A 19,293-nucleotide genomic window follows, 5' to 3' on the forward strand; every position below is an offset into this window, starting at 1 on the left:
GCGCTTATGTTGTTTGGATATATCATTAAAAAAAGAAAAGAGAAACGAATACTCTGGATTAAAAAATTGTACCAAAACCGAAACCAATACGGAAACAGTTTGTTAAAGGAACTAACAATCAATTCAGTCTCAAATTTTACACGCATGACTGCGGGAGACACTGAATATTTGTGCTCCTGAGTGGCTGTGAAAATTCAAAAATGTGAACACTGTGTTCTCTACACAGTGAATACAGAGAAGCAATAACTGTATCCGAAAGAGTGATGCTAACATTGAAATATTTGTCAACTGGAGACTCCTATAGCAGTCTTCAATATCTTTTTAGAGTATCGAAACAATATATGTATATCAATTATAGTTCCAGAAAAGTGTAATGCAATTATAAACGCCTCAGTGATTACGTCAAGGTTAATAAAAATCATGGCAATTAAGCAATCAAATTATTTATTTATCTGACTCATATTTAAATAACGGAGCTGTCACCAAAATTAAATTCTGATGTTTCTGTAGTAGTAGTAGAAGTTAATCGTGTGTTATGCAGATTTTCATCGGAAGTTATGGTTGACGTGGTAGTGTGGGTGGTTGTGTGTAATATCCTGGTCGATACATCTGATATTTTCCTATGTCCGCTTCGTGAATAATAGTATTAATTGCATTTTTAACACATAATTGAGTGTAAATATCATTTTCGAGTTCATGTGAAACATGATTACCGAATGCTACACATGGATCCTTTTAAACGCGGAACATAAAATGAAAAGACTACACTGGTCTTCCCTATTTCAATTATTTCATTTTTCCGTTGTTTTTGTTCTCTTATATATTTTCATCTTGTGTGTTCTATCAACTCATTGATGACACTGACATTGACTGTGCTTTGATCGCACATAGTGCACACAACCTTTAATCCTGTACTTCGTACATACAAAACACTTTTTTTTTAATGTTTCTTTTAATTGTGCCTTATTTAAGGCGTTGGTGAAATAGTATGCAATGGATTGTTTGAACTTTTGTCTGAGTACCTTCACCATGAAGGCTACATGGTCTGCAAATTTTTCACTATTGAATGTGAACCCCCTAAGTAAGTCTTTTGCAGCGTTGTAGTAGATTTGTGGAGAAATCGACATTTCGTCGAATATAAGACTGCACAATCTGTCTTCTGGGCAAAACTCCTTCACTGTATTTTTTATTTTTAAAAATATACATTTATTAAGCCCGGGCTCCACTTCTACTTTTGTTAAAAGTCTCCTTAAAGATTTTGTGGATGGTAATGTGAAAAAAATTGCCAAAAGGGGGTAACTTCTCGGACTCTTCTTATATAAAGAAAGTGAGATAACTTTTTCTTCAAGCGTGAATCTACGGCCAGAAGGCTTTTTTATTGTCTGGCTGCACTGCATTTTCATGAAAATTTTTGCTGCTGTTGTCATTTTGCATGTTTTTTAAATAAAAGGTCAGCAGAAATTTTTTCAGCACTGGCTATTCTGGATTGAAAGTTTTGGTTTCTCTTCTGTAATCTCAACGAGTAAAATTGCAAAATTTAAATTTTTCATCTTGTTGTTAATTTTTCAGCTTATTCAACCAAAATGACGGCACCTCCTGCAGTAGGAGGTGTTTTTTACGTGCTTTTGTCTCATGTTTTGAATAATAAAAATGACTTATTTATGTTATTAACCAATCAATGCCTTATGTAACTGGATTATATCAGAAAAATGACTTAAGAGGTTTTCTGTTCTTATATAGCTACGTAGTTACGAAGTATTCAAAACAAAGATCTGATTTTCTTCCGCAGAGATTAGTGAAATTACAAGCTTAAATAAATGTTTTCATGCATATACCCAAAGTAAACAGCAATACTTAACTATGGTAAAAAGGCAAAAACAAATTGAATAATTAGGAATGGAGCAAGCTGTCATACAATGGATGTAAATTTTGAGGAATCACACATTTTAATTCCTGAAGATGGTTGTATTTTATCTTAGTAAAGCTGAACGCACATTTGTCAGCACCGTACGCGCCGCACGCGGAGAACGCGCCGCATTTTAAAATTGGGTCGCATATTTGTCAGCACCGTACGCGCCGCACGCGGAGAACGCGCCGCATTTTAAAATTGGGTCGCATATTTGTCAGCACCGTACGCGACGAACGCGCCGCATTTCTGTGTGCTGCCAACAATTTTTGCAGTTTTTTCTTGCTTTTGGTGACATTTTGCTATGGAAGAAATTGTTGTAATAGCCAGCTTATTGGCAGAGGAAGAAGAAAATGAAATTCGAAGAAAAAAAAAGACTCTGGATTCACAACATTAATTTAAAAAGGAACTTATATGGAGAATATCATACGTTATTTCCAGATTTAATAGATGATGATGAACGATTTTTCAGATATCTACACATGATATACAGGAAATTTCAAGAATTGCTACATATTCTAAAACCACATCTTACTATGGAAAATTCAAGATTTAGAAGGGCAATCGGACCAGAGGAAAGACTCGTTGTATGTTTGAGGTATTATTTATTGATAAGTTTTATTAAGAATTTAGAGGTAGTAATCAGGTATTGTTTAGAAAAGAACATAAAATCAACAATTAGTATTTCTTAAATACTACGTATTTCTTTAGTTCTTCATTCAACTCAGAGCTCTCATGATCATAGGATGCATTAATAATCTCGTCACTCATTATCGTTATTTGTTGTGTATTGATGCCATTTCTTGTTGTGGTATCGTGCCAGTCGAAGTGGTTGGTGCAATACGTGGACGTACAGTTTCAGTATTCGTTAAATGAGACACTCCAGATGTGACAGTCGAGGTGGTCGATGCAATACGCGGCCGTACAGATTCAGCATTTGTCAAATGAGACACTGTAGTATTTTGTAGAGAATTCAGCGGCAACGTAAAGAGGGTCATTTCAGGGGAGTGAACCGTATCAATAGATACAGAAGTAGCCTCCTTTTCATTTAGCGTTTCCATTTCTGCATTATGCACTAATTGAAACAATTAACCTTTGATGTACAGTTGCTTCTTTTTATCAAGTCCTTGTACAGTTCTAGCCATACTCATAAAAAAATCTATTGTAGGATCTTGGTTTACATTAATATTATTTTGCGCAGAATCACGTGACCGGTTTTGTTCGGCCAAATAATCTTTTAGTACTGTTGCTACACTAGTGGTAGGATTTTCTGTGGATCTGTGCGATGACGAACGACTACAAGAGCGATTTGGAGTGTATCTCGGTAGTGGCGATTCCGCTTGTTGGAAATCTTCTCCGGACTCTGAATGTGGGGAATTAACTGAAGAAGGCACGTGCTGGTACTGATACATTTGAAACTCTATTTTCTTCATCGTTTATATAGGGAAAGAGGAAGCTTAGCTCTTTGTTATATTTAGGCGGTTTTATTTTGGTTGCGGCTTGACCACTTTTTGTCTTTCTTAAACTCAACGCCTTTCTATAGTTTTCTCGGATTCTTGTCCATCTTTCTCTACATGCTACACCTGGGAACAATTTTTTAATAAATCAAGAAAACAGAATATAAAATACTTAAGGGGATAAAAGACGGAAGTCACTAGCGCACGAGGTTTTAAATTTATTTCTACCAAACTACAGAAGACACAAAGATTTGCTTTTGTTTGCGGATATTACACAACAGGGTGGTATTTTACCTAATATTACAAGCAGTGAAAATATCTTCGTTTAGTTATGTATTGTAAAAGTGCTAAAAGTGGCCACTTTTGGCAGATTAACAGCACATAACTATTAGTAAAGGAATTTAAAAGAAATTGTTGTTGCTAAAATACCACCCTGTTGTGTAATATCCGCAAACAAAAGAAAGACTTTGTATCTTCCATAGTTTCGTAAAAATAAATTTAAAACCTCGTGCGCTAGTGACTTCCGTCTTTTAGCCCCTTAATGTAATATGTTTCTTTTCAGGTTTTAAGCAACCGGAAATTCTTTTACATCGCTGTCGGATAATTTCCGTATGGGCGAGAGCACAATTCGTACAATAATTTTTTCAACATGTTAAGTAATACAAGGTGGCCCAGAAAGACCGAAGTGGTGTGAATTGCTTATAACTTTTTATTTAAGAGATATTTTTTTAATTTTTTTTTTTTAAATACATTAAATTTATGGGGAATATTTTTGGATTAGTTATTAAAAATGATATCCCGCAAGTGGTGGCCATATTCTGCTTCGCACAAATGTGCTCTTTCCAACACATTTTCCATGACCTTTCGCAAAACTTCCGGTGGTATGTTGTTAATTTCTTCTCGAATATTGATTTTTAACTCCTCAATAGTCCTAGGCTTATTAACATAAACTTTTCCTTTTAAATAGCCCCAAAGAAAACAGTCTGGAGCGGTTAAATCCGGGGAACGCGGAGGCCAATTAAAATTGCTGTTACGAGAAATTATTCTTTCACCAAAGATGTCGCGTAAAAGAGTCATTGTGGCCCTCGCAGTGTGCGCTGTGGCTCCATCCTGTTGGAACCATATTTGCGGATGGTTTTCCACGGCTGGCCTTACAAAATTTTGCAACATGGCCCGATATCGATCACCATTGACGGAAATGGCGACACCTTGTTCATTTTCAAAAAAAAATGGGCCAATGATCCTTTCTGAAGAAACACCGCACCAAACGGTACACTTAACTGGGTGCAATTGTCGTTGATGAAGTACTCTCGGGTTTTCCGTAGCCCATATCCTACAGTTTTGCTTGTTAACGAACCCATTTAATTGAAAATGGGCTTCGTCACTCATTATTAAGTTATGAATAAAATTTGGATTCTCTTGTGCTTTTTGCTGGAAATAAATTGCATAGTCAAGTCGTTGCTGGTAATCTGTTGGTTTCAATTCTTGGACAAGTTGAATTTTGTATGGAAACAATCCTATGGTGTGCAAAATTCGCTGCAGCGACGTTCTTGAGAGGCCCAGTTGTGACGAACGTCTCCTGGTTGATGTTTCTGGATCCTCCCGAATACTCTCCTGTACCACTTGAATATTGTCAGCCGTGTGAACAGTTCGGTGTCTGCCGGGACCAGGAAGGTTCCTTACTGCTCCTCGTTCTCGAAAATTTGCAACCAGACGGTTTATTGTTGACTGAGAGGGTGCAACCCGCACATTAAATTGACGACGGTATGCACGCTGAGTCAACACAATGGACCGTTGATTTGAAAAGTAAATTTCAACAATTTGGGCACGTTGTTCAATTGTGTATTGCTCCATTATAAATTATCCAAGTCTTCTTTACAAAATACTGAAAAGAAAAGAAAAAAAAATTATAATAAAAAAGTTATAAGGAATTCACACCACTTCGGTCTTTCTGGGCCACCCCGTATATCAAATACTACAACCGATTGTAATGCCTACGCCAGATGAATTTTTGTGGATGTCGTCAGAAAAAATGTTTCGCGAAAAGTGGAATTTTCCAAATGCTGTTGCAGCTCTTGACGGTAAACATATATTATTTCAAGCTCCGGCGCACAGTGGCTCTATGTATTATTGCTACAAAAAACATTTTAGTACAGTGTTACTGGCATTGGTAGACGCAAATTACAAATTTATTGCCATAGATGTTGGCGCTTCAAAAAAATTCAGATTCAGATTCAGATGCCAACATATTCAAAAATTCTAATTTGGGAAAGCGTTTAAGCGACGGAAGTTTAAATATGCCATCACCAAAAGCACTTCCAGGAGGAAACACAGTCTTGCCACATGTAATAATTGCAGACGAAGCTTTCGGATTAAGTACGTATTTAATGAGACCTTATTCACGTGACGACACCAGAGGAGATGAAGGAAAAAAAATATTTAACTACCGCCTGAGCCGAGCACGAAATACAGTTGAAGATACGTTTGGTATATTAGTGAAAAAATTTAGACTATTTGAAAGGAGATTACTTGTGAGTCTCGATCATACTGTCACAGTCGTTACGGCAATATGTTGCCTACATAATATTTTACGCGATGATACATGTTATTGGTCAGAAAGAGATCAAATGATAACGTTGAGAGACATGCATGCATTGGAAAATTTCACAGGTATTGGAGGACAGTCAACTTCTGATGCTCTGACAGTAAGAAATGCCTTTAAGGAATATTTTAATTCCGAAAGGGGAGCAGTACCGTGGCAAAGACAAAGAGTACGTGCTGGAAGACGGCAATAGTGATTTTTTAAACATAATATAAACCGGTCAAGTGCCAATGTCGAGTGCGTTTTTAGTTGTATGTTACAAATCGATGACTGTAGGTCTTAAAATTCTTTTGAAATAAAAATTATAATTTCTTACCAGTTTCATTCATTTTTTCTCCAATTTCTTCCCATATGTTGTCTCGTCTTTGCTGGTTCATATAGTGCGGATGTCGTAAATTATACAACTCTTCATATTGTTGTACAAACGATATTAAAGCCAATTCGTCCATTTCGGGCGTGTAGGTACGTTCAGTACGTGCAAATCGTTCAGCTCTTTGGATCCGAATGAGGCAACACTGAGTAGCAGTACGCGCCGCACGCGCCGTACGCGCCGCGTTTTATGACGTCATCAGCATCCTTCCTTCGGAGTTCGGATGCCTACCGTATTTTACAAAATGCGGCGCGTACGGTGCTGACAAATGTGCGATCAGCTTAATGGGTAACTTTGATTGATACAACTGTTGAAACCAATCACTAGGTGGTTTGATTTATTCTCCTTGGTAGTAATTGATATTCTTCCGATTCCGAATGACTTAGCTTGAACTTTATGGATCCTTCTGGTTCATATTTCAGGCATCGTATGTCAGTGACTTGTGGATCACGGGCTGAACGGATTTGGATGAAATCACTGGTTTTTTTTTTTGTTAAAAATCCTTGTTTGGGATGCATATGTGAGAGATGGCAAGATACAGGAATCTAGTACATTTTTTGTTCATCTTAACCGAAATATTAGAGTTGAGAATTTCTTTCAAACTCCTCCATTTGTTCCAGGACACATTCACACGTCTCATTCTCAGTAGCTAATGCTCCTTCTGTGCTCTTCTTAGTTTGAGGTGAGATTTTAATCTTCTCCTCCGTTCTTGATAGAGCAAGTGAGACCTCAAATACGTCTGTAATGTATTGAAATTGTTGAAACTTTACCTGGAATACATCATCCATAACGTTTTGGAATCAGGAATCAGAATCATTTCAGGAATGCAACTTGATCACTAGTGAGTGTAGCTGCTTGAGCTCATTCTAGACAGTTCCGGGTCCACAATTAATCTCTAATGAAATTTGGGATTTTGAGAATAGCAAAATATCATCGACGAAACATACCGTAAACTCTGGGAGCTTGTGCTTCCGTATTATATTACACATTATGCTCTGGAAAATGTCTGGAGAAGTTTTCAATCCGAATGGTAAGCAGGTCTATTCATAGTGCCCTTCTTCTGTCACGAATGCAGTTTTGTGTCTATCTGAAACTCGCTAAGGTATACCAAAATGGAGTCAAGTGATGAAAAATAATTGTAATCTCTTATTTTTATTATAAGGTCCTCAATAAGAAATGGCTGTGATTGGGGAACCACTATTTTATTTAAGTCACGAAAATCTATGCACAATCATGATCGTTTGTTTTCATCTCTTTTAAATGCTAACGTGACTGGTGCTGCGAATGGGCTATATGATTCATCCATTATATTCTTTTCTTATAATTTTGCTATTTGGTTCACTATTTCTTTCTTGTCTTCCAATGTGCAACGATATGGCCTTTTACTGCAATATTTTTCTACTAGTAGACCAATGTGTGCTTCATAATCAGTTACCTTTCCTATGTCATATTAGTCCTTTGCGAAGGATGTCGGAAATGCAATAAACTGTCTATATATATCGTATCGATGTATTTTGAGAATATCAATATCGATATTGATATTTTTATTAAAAAATATCGGTATGTTTTGACAGAGAATATTCGTGCTCTAAAAATTAATTAATTTGGTCTAATCTAATTCAATCATCTTAAATTTCTAGATAAATATTAATTAATTTACATCATATTTTTTAATAAATCAAACAACCATTCAAAAATTTTTATTATTTAATAATCAAACCAATATTTATCTGATAAAGACATAAGAAAAACTCTTTGATTTACGTGCTCGGCTGTATTTTTGTTCATATGATAAAAAGGTATTCTCGTATTCCGAGTTTCTACCCCCAAGCTCACTGTCCAACTCCCAATGGATAGAGTCTATTAGAGACCAGCGCGACTGTATTGATTTTAATAAATGATCGAATTCCCACTTTTCCTTAACATCATCCAAAATGATATTTGATATTGTATGATCAAAAGCCTTAAAATAACTAATCTGTATACGAATAATTTCGTCTGTTTTGCTACTAATTATTTGATCAGTTAGTACCTTAGAAGATGATTGAGATAGAGAAGTCCCTGGGACGCCGAGAGATTGTAATAATGGTGTCTTAGGCCTTTACTCTTTGCTTTGATTATAATTAAAAATTACTCCCCTGATATATTTATATCTATCTTGAGCTAAGTCGAACTCATTATTTTCGAAATAACTATGAGATCTTTTGACCTCAATATTACATAAAACATTATGATTTTCTTGATATTCGTGCCAGTGTCTGTCTAGCACATCCAACCTTCTTTTTATGAAATCGAAGGTTTTCCTATCCGCGCCATCCTTTTTAAAATTACTATAAATGTGTTCGATAGTATTTAATAATTGTTATTGATTTTTAAATCTTCGGCGTTAGACATGATACAAAATATATTTAAAGACTCACTGCTTGATACTGATACTTCCTTGATACAAATCCTCACTTGCGAACACTAACACAACACTAATCACACACACAATATTGGTGAAAATGTTCTTGTCACCATAATTAAATAGGATCGTGTAAAGCGCTGAGTCAGGATGTACGGCTAGCCCGTACAGTGCCCACAAGGAATTTGTTGGGTTATGGACCAATTGATGCACAGAATGCAGCAATACAACAACGACTTCAAGGAGTCATCTTTCCTAACGATACTATCGAAGGCCGATTCAGAGTATGCTACACAGCTTGCACACGTGTCTGCACTGTACTCTCTGAATTAAAAGACCGGTTCAAAATGAGTGAATTAGGAAGGATTGAACAAGCTCGAAGTGCCGGCCAGAAAGTCGCTATAGCTAATCTCACTTTTGTTGAAAGTGAAGGGCCAGCTCAACCCTTGATTACCGCATTGTTCGATAAGAACGTTAATGTCTACAACAACTCGGCACAAGGATCAGCTACAGCTGAGCAACAACAAGGTAATATAGAAACTATGCATCGCCGAAGAATTGCACAGGGAGCGCGTGCATCAATAGGACCCTGCTACTGCACAGTGGCTGGAAATGTTCCAGAGCAATGGGTAGCAACCGCCAAGAACAACTTTAATATGATTGGATTGTTTGCTCCAGTTATCCACTTCTATTACCCAGCAATACGTAACGATATGTTTACGTCCAGGGAACCAGCTGGAGTTAGGCGAAATTTTAGCATAGCAGCAGTTTGAGCACTTAAAACTTGCGCAACTACACTCACTTTCATTTTCTTAACTTTATTTGGGTCGACATGGTATACCGTTAATTTAGGTAATGCCCTTGTGTGTCCAATTGCTATCCAAATCATAAATGAATTGTATATCTTTCCAGGGTGCTGTTTTGCTATTCCAAATTATGTTCTTATTAAGAAAATTGTTTCTCAATCCTTTCAAAAGATAAGGTGGGTCAACAAATACACTCAAATTGTATCCACAAATGGTTACTGTGCCATCTGAAAGTAAATTATAATAAATTGAAAAACAAACACATATTAGATAGCTACCACAATTAAATAAAAAACTAACCATCTTTTTCATTCTGATTATTTTGTTTATGAATGGTAATCTCCCTTAAACTTTTAATGGCGGATTTAAATGTAGAACCTTAATTACAAACTAGACCCAATGGTATTTTAAACTAGTCTGTGCAACTTCTTTCACAAGCTGTTTCAAAATGTTTTGCAGTGCAGCTGAAGAAACAGTCCCTTCGCAAAAATATAATGTTTGACGCCATGATGAACACACACCCCTAATCATAAAGACTAGAGCTTGGTCACAAAACCTCATCTTCCTGGTTCCAGCTTCATAAACAAACCCAGAAATATTATCATTTTTTTCGTTGTAGGTTAAATCATTAAATGTGGTGTTAATGCTATTTCGTCAAAGACGATTGTGCAAAGTTTTTGTTTGGTTAGCTATGTATTTAAAAACTTTTTTTATTCATCCTATAATAATTTTTTCTGTAAGACGATTCAGTGTTCTTAAGTTGGGCAAAACAAACATTTTTTCCAATAATCTGTATGATTCGGGCTTTGCTTCATGTGTCATACCAGTGCAGTCAACTTTTCATCTAAGGTGAATCTTCTAGCCATTTTATTTTTGCGACATTGTTTCAACTGCATCAACAGAATGATCTGTGCCTGTTTGCTATCCAAATCATCATCAAAGTTTTTAAACAACACTTCATTATTTCCATAGGCAGCAACCTGTTTCAGACTTTGTGTGGCTGTTTTACCCAAACTATCAGAAATTATTTTGGTTACTTGCTTCACAAATTTTCTTTTCTTTCACTTTCATTCTATTAACAAATGTACACATTTTTTTTATAGTTCACTACGTTGGTCTCCGTTGACACCATTTGTCAGGTAGTACCAAACTGGTATTTTCCAACGGGAGTTTAACGCCGTAACCGTAAAGACCAAAGCATCCTTAGCTAGCGGAATACTATAGGAGTCTAGATTATGTCCTACATTCACGTATCCGACGGTACGTTTGCCATCCCACTGTAGGTGTTGTCGGATTGACATTTCGTCAAGACTAACGGCCGAGCCCAATATTCTATCTGATATCTTAAGATTGACCCGATCTTAGATTAATTTCTATCTGTGGATCGATCTTTGATCTTCGTCCCCATATCGAAACCTTTGATCTCTATCTTTAGTTACACCACGGATAGCAGTTAATCTACTCCCTCACATACGTTCCATTCCATTCATACTTACAAAAAGAGTATTCGTTTAATTTAAAAGCGTTAAGTGTTATTAAAAACGTCTATTAAAATTTCAAAGGTACGAGTACATTAAAAAATATAGATAACATATTTATTTTGATATAAATACATGTGAACGTCTGCAAAGAGAAATAACAAAACAAATTTTCTACGAATTGAAACGTTATTTTTAAAGGAACGAAACGCACTTCTGTAATCTGTTGTCTGTCAAATGTCAACCTCTTGTAAATCACAAATCACAATTATTCACAAGTCACAACCTTTGCATTGCGAACTTTTGGTTTGAGTATTCTCAGTATTTTAAGTAGGTACTTATTACTCGTTGTTATTAATTATTACCTAGTTGTTAAACTACGGACAGAGGGACATATTGGGTGCTTTGTTTCTTCATAAAGAAACACAAATAGTTATGGATACTGAACATGTAAGTACTACACTGCAAATTAGAAGCAAAAAATAACGTTTCGCAAATATTCAATATTTAACTGTTTATTTTTTTTTTAATCCTTATTCCAGAATAAAGCCAAAGCACTTAGTAAGGATGAAACAAAGGCGTTGCTTTCTTTGATCGAAGGAAGTGCCATAATAACAAATAAAGCGACTAACGCCACCAACAATAAGTTGAAAATGGAAGAATGGGTTAGAATAACGACATCATTCAACGCCAGTTTTGGGACTTGTCGCCGTACACCGCAACAACTCCGGTTAAAGTGGGAGAATTTGAAAAAAAACTCACGCAAACGCAATACTCAGATACGGATGAATCGCATCAAGGTAACATAAATTGAGCTATAAAGTTGTTCTGTATAGTAATTATTAAATAAATTCTAAAAGTAATTTTCATTTTTGTTACTAGACTGGAGGTGGAGCGCCACCTTATATACCACCAGATGAAATACTGGACAGAGTCGCCTCACTGTTAGGCAGTACAGTGGATGGCTTTACAGTGGAGTTTGGTGGCGACTCAGAACAAGTGGTAGATTATGGTGATGGTGACTGCAGTGATGGTGCAATTATTAATGAAGTGGAAAAAGAATTACCACTAGACAATGGTGATGGGCAGGAGGTGCCATTTCTAGTCGTTAACACTCCAGCAGCTGTTGGACCTGCATTACCTAAGAGGCTTTTTTTGGGTACTCCCCGAGCCAGTGGTAATTTTAATTATATTATATACTTCTTTATTCTTTATTATTGATAGACTTCATTTTAATTTTTAATTAAATAAATATTACAGGTTCTAAGAAAAGGCCAAAACCTGATGAGGGGCGCATAAGGAGAAACCTCGCAATAGCGGAGTATTATGAAAAAAAGAAAATGGTTCTAGATTGTACATATGAGAAAATCAAATTAGAAAATGAAAAACTAAAATTAGAAATAAGCAAATTAAAAGAAAATAAGGAATAAAAAATAAAGTTTTTACTGATTATAAAGTTTTTATTGGTTAAAAATAATGTCTGATGAGTTCTGTTCTATTCTCAACATCATTTAACTCCATGTTAGGGAGCTGATCTGGATCTTCAGCAGCAACACACGGCACATTGACTTCAGGAGGCACTTCTTCAATATTATAAGTTCTACAAATGTTATGTAAAACTGCTGTAGCGATTATAACTTTTTGTATGTTAGGCAATGATAGTCGCATTGTCAAAGAAATTACTGGGAATCGGCGTTTCCATATTCCAAAGGTTCTGCAAATGCATACTTAAATATAAAAAAAATATTTAAAAACATGGCAGAAAGATCTAGGAAAATAATTGTAGATTTATGGTACCTTTCGATGGTATTCCTGGTTTTTATATGTGCCTCATTGTACCTGATTTCTTGGGGAGTTGCAGTATTTAGCAATGGTGTTAAAAGATAAGGCCTATTTGGATACGCACTGTCTCCAAGTAACCATTGATTACCCAAAGCACCAGTCTCACATGAAGCTGTAATAGAAATAACAAAATAAGTTATAAATTCTAATTTATTAAACTAAAATTAAAGTATGCAGATGTAGTACCTTACCTCTTAATATTGAATTGTTAAAAATAGTGGCATCATGTGTTGATCCAGGCCACCGGGCAACAACATTCATTAGTTTAAGATCGCCATCACAAACAGCTTGAACATTAATTGAGAAGATCCCCTTTCGGTTACGAAACTCTTCACCTATTTCTGAACCTAAAATAAATCAAGTATTCATGTATTGGATAATATTCTCTTATTTAATCTAAAATCAAGTAACTACATGTTCATTTTAATGCCTATTAATAATAAAACATACATACATGGAGATTGGATATGGACATGAGTACCATCAATGGCACCACTTACTCGAGGAAACTGGGCTATATTAAAGAATTTTTCTGCACTCCTTACATGTAAATAAATATATTTATCATACAATCTAGCTATTGCTGCAGATATGTCGGCTACTATTCGACTTGCAGATGATTTTGAAACCCCAACAAAATCAGCAACTGATATTAGCATGGTGCCCAATGCATAAAACCGCAATGCTAGCAGCAGTTGGTGCAAAGGAGATACACCATTGTTTCTGAAAATATACAAGTACATTAGTGATAGTAGTCACAGTATAAAATTATAAAAACAATATAAATAAGTTTCAGTAATGTACTAACCGTTTTGAGGTAACTCTGATGTATGGCATTATTTCAGTCAGGAGAAATTCAACTGCAACTTTGTTTAACCTAAACCTAAACGTAAACTCGGCGTCGTTGAGAGTAACCAAAACATTTACTCGTTGATATTGCCTACGGCGTGGATGGTCACCAGGTTCTAGTTCGTTATCAGTATCATCCCAATCCGATAATTGAGTAAGCATTTCAAGATCACTGTCATCGGTATCACTTGAAAACATTTTAAGCTATAGATCAAACACAAAATCCTACGAATTCGGACGATTACAAACCAAGATTGATTTTGATCTAAAAATTAACTGTCAAAATGAAAGATAGTATATTGAAACAGCTAAAATGTCACTTTCATAGAGAGGCCTATCCGAAAACGTCAATCCGTCCTCTCAAGGATGGATTGATGCAAAAGATTGACATTTCCATAGATCGATTGATTATTGAGACGCTTTTTTGAAAAATGGATAGGAATTTCAGTCTCCAGTAGCAGATTTTCGATTAGGATCGATTATTGGGCTCGGCCGTTAGGCAGCATAATATTTTTTCATTAGACTTACTAACTAATAATTTGATAGCTTCAAAAGCTTCACTTGCGAATCCTGGTTCACAATCCACACATTTATACCACCTATATAGAGTTTTAGGAAGGGGCAAGCATGTGTTAAATTGCTTTCTCACAAATTCATAGGGCTTAAAAAATGCAAACACAATGCAAATTTTCGTAAGGATGGCGAATAATTTCGCTGACAGTTCGTTTTATCGAGGTATGTTTTAAGAAAATCTGCATTTTCACATTCAATATTTGACTGTAAATCTAATTCTTCAGATTGCATTTGTAATTGTAGTATGCATTTTAATTCAGTGCTGTCTTTTTATGCACAGCACGCAATTTTTTACGACGATTATTAGATTTTGTCTACTATTTCTGCAGCAGATTTTCTAGTCGTTTTTCCTCCTTAAGAGTCGCTGGCTGGACAAGAAGTTCTACATCATCTCCATAGCTGGGGACCGGCCTAAAATGAAATTAAGTAGTTAATTTCACAGTTCTTCTTTTATATTTATTAGGGTTCCGAACATCCGAATGTAAAAACGGAACCTTTATAGGATCACTTGTGTGTCCGTCTGTCCGTCGGTCGCAGGGATGCTTACCACAGTTGACTTCTTTGGTTGCACTTCTCGTAAAATAACCACCTTCTTTAATTTTTTTTTCTTTTTAGGTTCGGAACCAGTAAATACATCAAATCCCTACCTCAGCCCGTAGCGCCGATAGTTGAACTTCATAATAATGTTTCGTCATCTTAGATTCCTCCACCAATTGTCGCATGTTATCTGAGGCAAGCCGCTTGTCTTACTTCTAAAGGATCCATTAGTTCTTTGTATCGATATTGCGCTCTGTGGAAAAAAAATTAACATAAAAAATTATGTATTTGGGTGCGGGTAGTTCTGAATTTTGTTTTTATTATATACGGATTTGTAATGCATAATTTATTATTAAAAAGTTTCAACACAGAAAAAATTGAACACCAGATAAAAGAAAAGAAACAATAAGCTTAAAACATTTAGTTACTAAGTATAAACGCTAATTCTGTCTTTTCCTTTAAATTTATTCCAACGCTATTCAGCCATTTTGGCGAAATTATTTCATGTGACACCGAACATTATTAAAATAGATTATTGTGAATTACTTTGCACCTGTTGCGGCGACTCATGTTTCTGATACCCACGGCTTGCTGTTTTCGACGAACTAGGAATTGATATATCATACGCCTCGTGTATAATTGTGTTATGTTTCCCATGACATTTGACACATCTCTTTTCTGAACAACATGGCTTACCATTATGTGAATAAAGGCAACATTCGCAACGTTGGTTTGTTTATTTGTGGAAATAATAATCAAATTATGTATATAGGGCTTTTCAAAGCGCAGTCTCTCGTTTTCCGAGCGCAATTATTGTGTGTTGCTCTCCAATGAGCTTTTCAAATCAGATGTTGGCTTGTTTATTTGTGGAAATAATAAACAAATTATCTTATTTGACTTGAATCTATTTTACATTTAATGTTGGTATTAAGACACTGCACCATATGGAGTAGGTCAGTTTTGTTCTCATTTTCATTTGTCGGGACATTACGTATCTCTACGCAAGTTAAGCGGGTGTTACGCTGCAAGCCTTCGATTTTAGATTCAAGTGATTTTATGTATGCGCGATCCGATTTATGTAAAATTAATTTTTCCGAGCGCAATTGTGTGTTGCTCTCCAATGAGCTTTTCAAATTAGATGTTGACTTGTTTATTTGTAGAAATAATAAACAATTTATATAGGGGAGCGGGGGGCACGTTGTTACAGGGGTAAGAAGTTACACGCGTTTTTTACCGGGATTTTAAACTCTTTGATGGACATAATTAGACTCATTTGTTTTCTTATAATATCGTGCATTATATAAAAACAATCAGTGACCTGCCAAGCGCTGAGCTGCTAGGTTGTGTGCGTGTGTCCCGATTTCAACCAAGTAAGTAAAAAAATCCTTTACGAAATTTTTGATTCCTGATGACTATACTTTTTATTTTGTCAAAAATTTTAACCTTGAACGTTCATAATATATCTACCTTTAATTTAAAATATTGTTTTATTCTATTATCGATATCCATTAATAATGACTTCAATTTATATTAAAAAACGTGCCATGGGGCAAGTAGTTACAATTGTTTGGGGTAAGTTGTTACATGTAACAACTTACCCCAAAAATATTACCTTATCTGGTATTGTACTGTTCGTTTTCTTATTTTAAAAATTCTACGTATTTTTTGTTTTTTCCAGAATGAGAAACTATAAAAGAAAAACAGAAAGAGGTACAACTAGTAAAGAAGTTTATGAATCTGCTGCAGCAGAAGTACTGCAGAATAAAACGAGCATTCGTAAAGCAAGCGAGATGTTTAATTTGTGTCCGATGTCCTTATCCAGGTATGTCAGAAAAACAAAAAACAACGAAAGTTGTTCTTTGGGTTACGTTAAACCTAGATTGGTATTCTCAGAAGAAACAGAACATAAATTAGCTTCTTATCTACTCAAAAGTTCAGAAATATATTTTGGTTTACTACCAACAGAAGTACGCAAACTAGCTTATCAATGTGCTCTAAAACTCGATTTAAAAAATATTCCCCCCAGCTGGCATAAAAATAATACGGCTGGGCCGGACTGGTTTAAAAGTTTTATGGATAGAAATCCTCAACTATCTCTACGAACACCAGAAGCTACATCTTTGAGTAGAGCAACATCGTTCAACAAAACCAACGTTAAAGATTTTTTTGACAAACTGCAAGGCTTGTTCCAAAAATATGAATTCACTGCTTCAAGAATATGGAACGTTGACGAAACAGGTGTCACGACGGTACAGAAGCCTAAAAAAATAGTTGCTGCCCGGGGTCAAAAACAGGTCGGTGCGATCACATCTGCCGAAAGAGGGACACTTATTACTCTTGCATGTGCCATAAATGCTGCTGGGAATTCAGTTCCACCGATGTTCGTGTTTCCCAGAATGAGATACACGGATCTTTTTCTTCGTACTGGACCAGTAGATGCGATTGGAGCGGGAAATTCTTCGGGATGGATGACAGAAGTAGAATTTTTAAAATTTATGGATCATTTCATTCAACATGTCAAGCCTTCTGCTGAACAGCCCGTTCTGCTCCTTTTGGATAACCATAGCTCACACGTAAATTTTCATGTCGTTGAGAAAGCCAAAATAAACAACATAATCATGCTGTCATTTCCACCGCACTGCTCTCACAATTTACAACCATTAGATGTAGGAGTTTATGGTCCTTTTAAAAACCACCTTAATCGAACACAGACTGCCTGGATGTATAATCATCCAGGAAAAACCATGACGATTCATGATCTTCCTGCCGTGGTGAAAGATTCACTGCCTTTGGCCCTAAATCCTGCAAATATCATGAGTGGATTCAGATCAACAGGGATATGGCCCTTCAATCCTGACATTTTTCAAGACAGTGACTTTTCGCCTTCTTATGTCACTGATCGCCCTAATCCTGAAACAGATTGTCCCATGACTTCGCAGAACATCTCCAATTTGACACTAGACCTGGAAAATCCAGAATTGTTAGATTCTACACCTCAACTGAACATAAGCACCACTGAAATCATACAGGCAATAGAAACAGCAACAAATCCAATGCCTGACACTACTAAAAATATTCCTATTTCACCTTGTCCAAATCCCGTTAGTTCGCAAGATACAGAATGTTTGACTACATCACTGACTCAAAAAGAAAATGAAATAGAATTGTCGATACCAGGTCCATCTGGTATACAAAGTAAATTTGAAAATTTTTCACCTTCAAAAATAAGACCCTTTCCTAAAGCAGTAGCTCGAAAACAATCTATCAACAGTCGTCGTAAACGCAAATCCACTGTGCTAACCGACACACCTGAAAAAGACTCATTAAAAAGAGAGTATGAAGAAAAACTGGCAAAGACCAAAAAAACGTGTGACAAAACTAAAGGAAAAGGCAAAGGCAAAGGTAAAGGAAAAGGAAAAGGTAAAGGAAAGTCCTCGAAAATGAGCGAAGAAGGAAAAGAAAAGGTGAAGAAAAAAATTTTGGTTTCCGATTCAGATTCTGATACTGATGAATGGTTTTGTTTAGTGTGTAGCGAAAGTTATAGCACCTCGATAAAAGAAGATTGGGTAGAATGTTTAGAATGCAAAATGTGGGCCCATGTCAAATGTGTAACGGGGAATGTTTGCTCATTCATTTGCATTAATTGCAATTCTGATGAAGACTGATTTAATATTTGTGTGTGATATTGTTACCTACCTCTATAAAAATTACTATATATCTTTCTATAATATAAGTGCATTAAAAATGTTAGAATCCAAAGTATTTTAGTTTGCCAAAAGTTTATTAAAATAACTTATTAACCCTTAATTCGACAGATTTTTTTTGTAATTAAATTTGTATCTGTGTTACTAATTTCAGTTCTTAGCTTATCTAGGACCCTAAAAAAAATACAAAAAAAAATCTATTGTTTTCAGGTTCCTGAAAAACCTATGTCCTATATACTGGACCATATCAAGTTTACAACAAATTGATGCACTTGAATCATGTGTAGTATATTTCTCACTGTAAAAAAGGTAGAATATAAAAACCAGAGGTTCAATAGAATATTATTCAATATATTTTGGTAAATTAAGTCTCAAAGTTACATTGTTTTACGCTTAAATACTCTGTAACTCTTAAATCTTATAAATTATAAAAATCACAATTATGTTTTGAACATAATAATAGGTAATCTATGCAGTCTTTATAATAATCAACATTTAGTTAAAATAATCAGTATCAGTTATAAAAATGAGTATCAAAAATATCGATGTAGATTGTTAATCATTATTTTATCTATCTAAGTACTTATTATGAAAATTATAAAAGCAATTTCTTATGGTCACTAAGCACAACCTCTGTTTGCATTTGGAACACTGCATGTTCGTTTTATTGTTCTTGCAGAACTTACAACGTCCATAAGTGGTATATTCAGGCCAGTGGTTGTATCCATCATAACGTACAGAAACTGGGGTCCTCGGTGCACTTGG

At 35.5% G+C, this 19,293-nt stretch overlaps 4 protein-coding genes across 5 annotated transcripts in view; 3 read left to right on the forward strand and 1 right to left on the reverse strand.

The window, feature by feature from the left end:
• Positions 1–19,293, forward strand: part of LOC123701331 — a 92,773-nt gene that overhangs the window by 65,806 nt on the left and 7,674 nt on the right. The window lies entirely within an intron of this gene.
• LOC123701330 lies at positions 10,866–12,473 on the forward strand. The gene is made up of 4 exons (XM_045648763.1): positions 10,866–11,473; positions 11,566–11,823; positions 11,906–12,200; positions 12,284–12,473. Exons 1-4 carry the CDS (start codon positions 11,459–11,461, stop codon positions 12,451–12,453), a joined length of 738 nt encoding a protein of 245 aa, XP_045504719.1. The 5' UTR covers positions 10,866–11,458; the 3' UTR covers positions 12,454–12,473.
• LOC123701325 (putative nuclease HARBI1) lies at positions 12,448–14,218 on the reverse strand. Of its 2 annotated transcripts, none has more exons than XM_045648756.1 (5): positions 13,674–14,218; positions 13,320–13,588; positions 13,057–13,212; positions 12,821–12,977; positions 12,448–12,750 (listed from the first exon to the last, which is right to left on the reverse strand). In XM_045648756.1, the coding sequence occupies exons 1-5, from the start codon at positions 13,910–13,912 to the stop codon at positions 12,672–12,674; spliced, it is 900 nt and encodes a 299-aa protein (XP_045504712.1). In that variant the 5' UTR covers positions 13,913–14,218; the 3' UTR covers positions 12,448–12,671. The 2 variants fall into 2 exon arrangements, with proteins under 2 accessions (XP_045504712.1, XP_045504711.1); XM_045648755.1 differs by having other exon boundaries at positions 12,448–12,737; positions 13,674–14,208.
• On the forward strand, positions 16,188–18,606 carry LOC123701320. Its single transcript, XM_045648750.1, has 2 exons — positions 16,188–16,194; positions 16,503–18,606. The coding sequence occupies exon 2, from the start codon at positions 16,504–16,506 to the stop codon at positions 18,487–18,489; it is 1,986 nt and encodes a 661-aa protein (XP_045504706.1). The 5' UTR covers positions 16,188–16,194; position 16,503; the 3' UTR covers positions 18,490–18,606.

The sequence above is a fragment of the Colias croceus genome, chromosome 21 (assembly GCF_905220415.1).
Source record: "Colias croceus chromosome 21, ilColCroc2.1".
Lineage (NCBI taxonomy): Eukaryota > Metazoa > Arthropoda > Insecta > Lepidoptera > Pieridae > Colias > Colias croceus.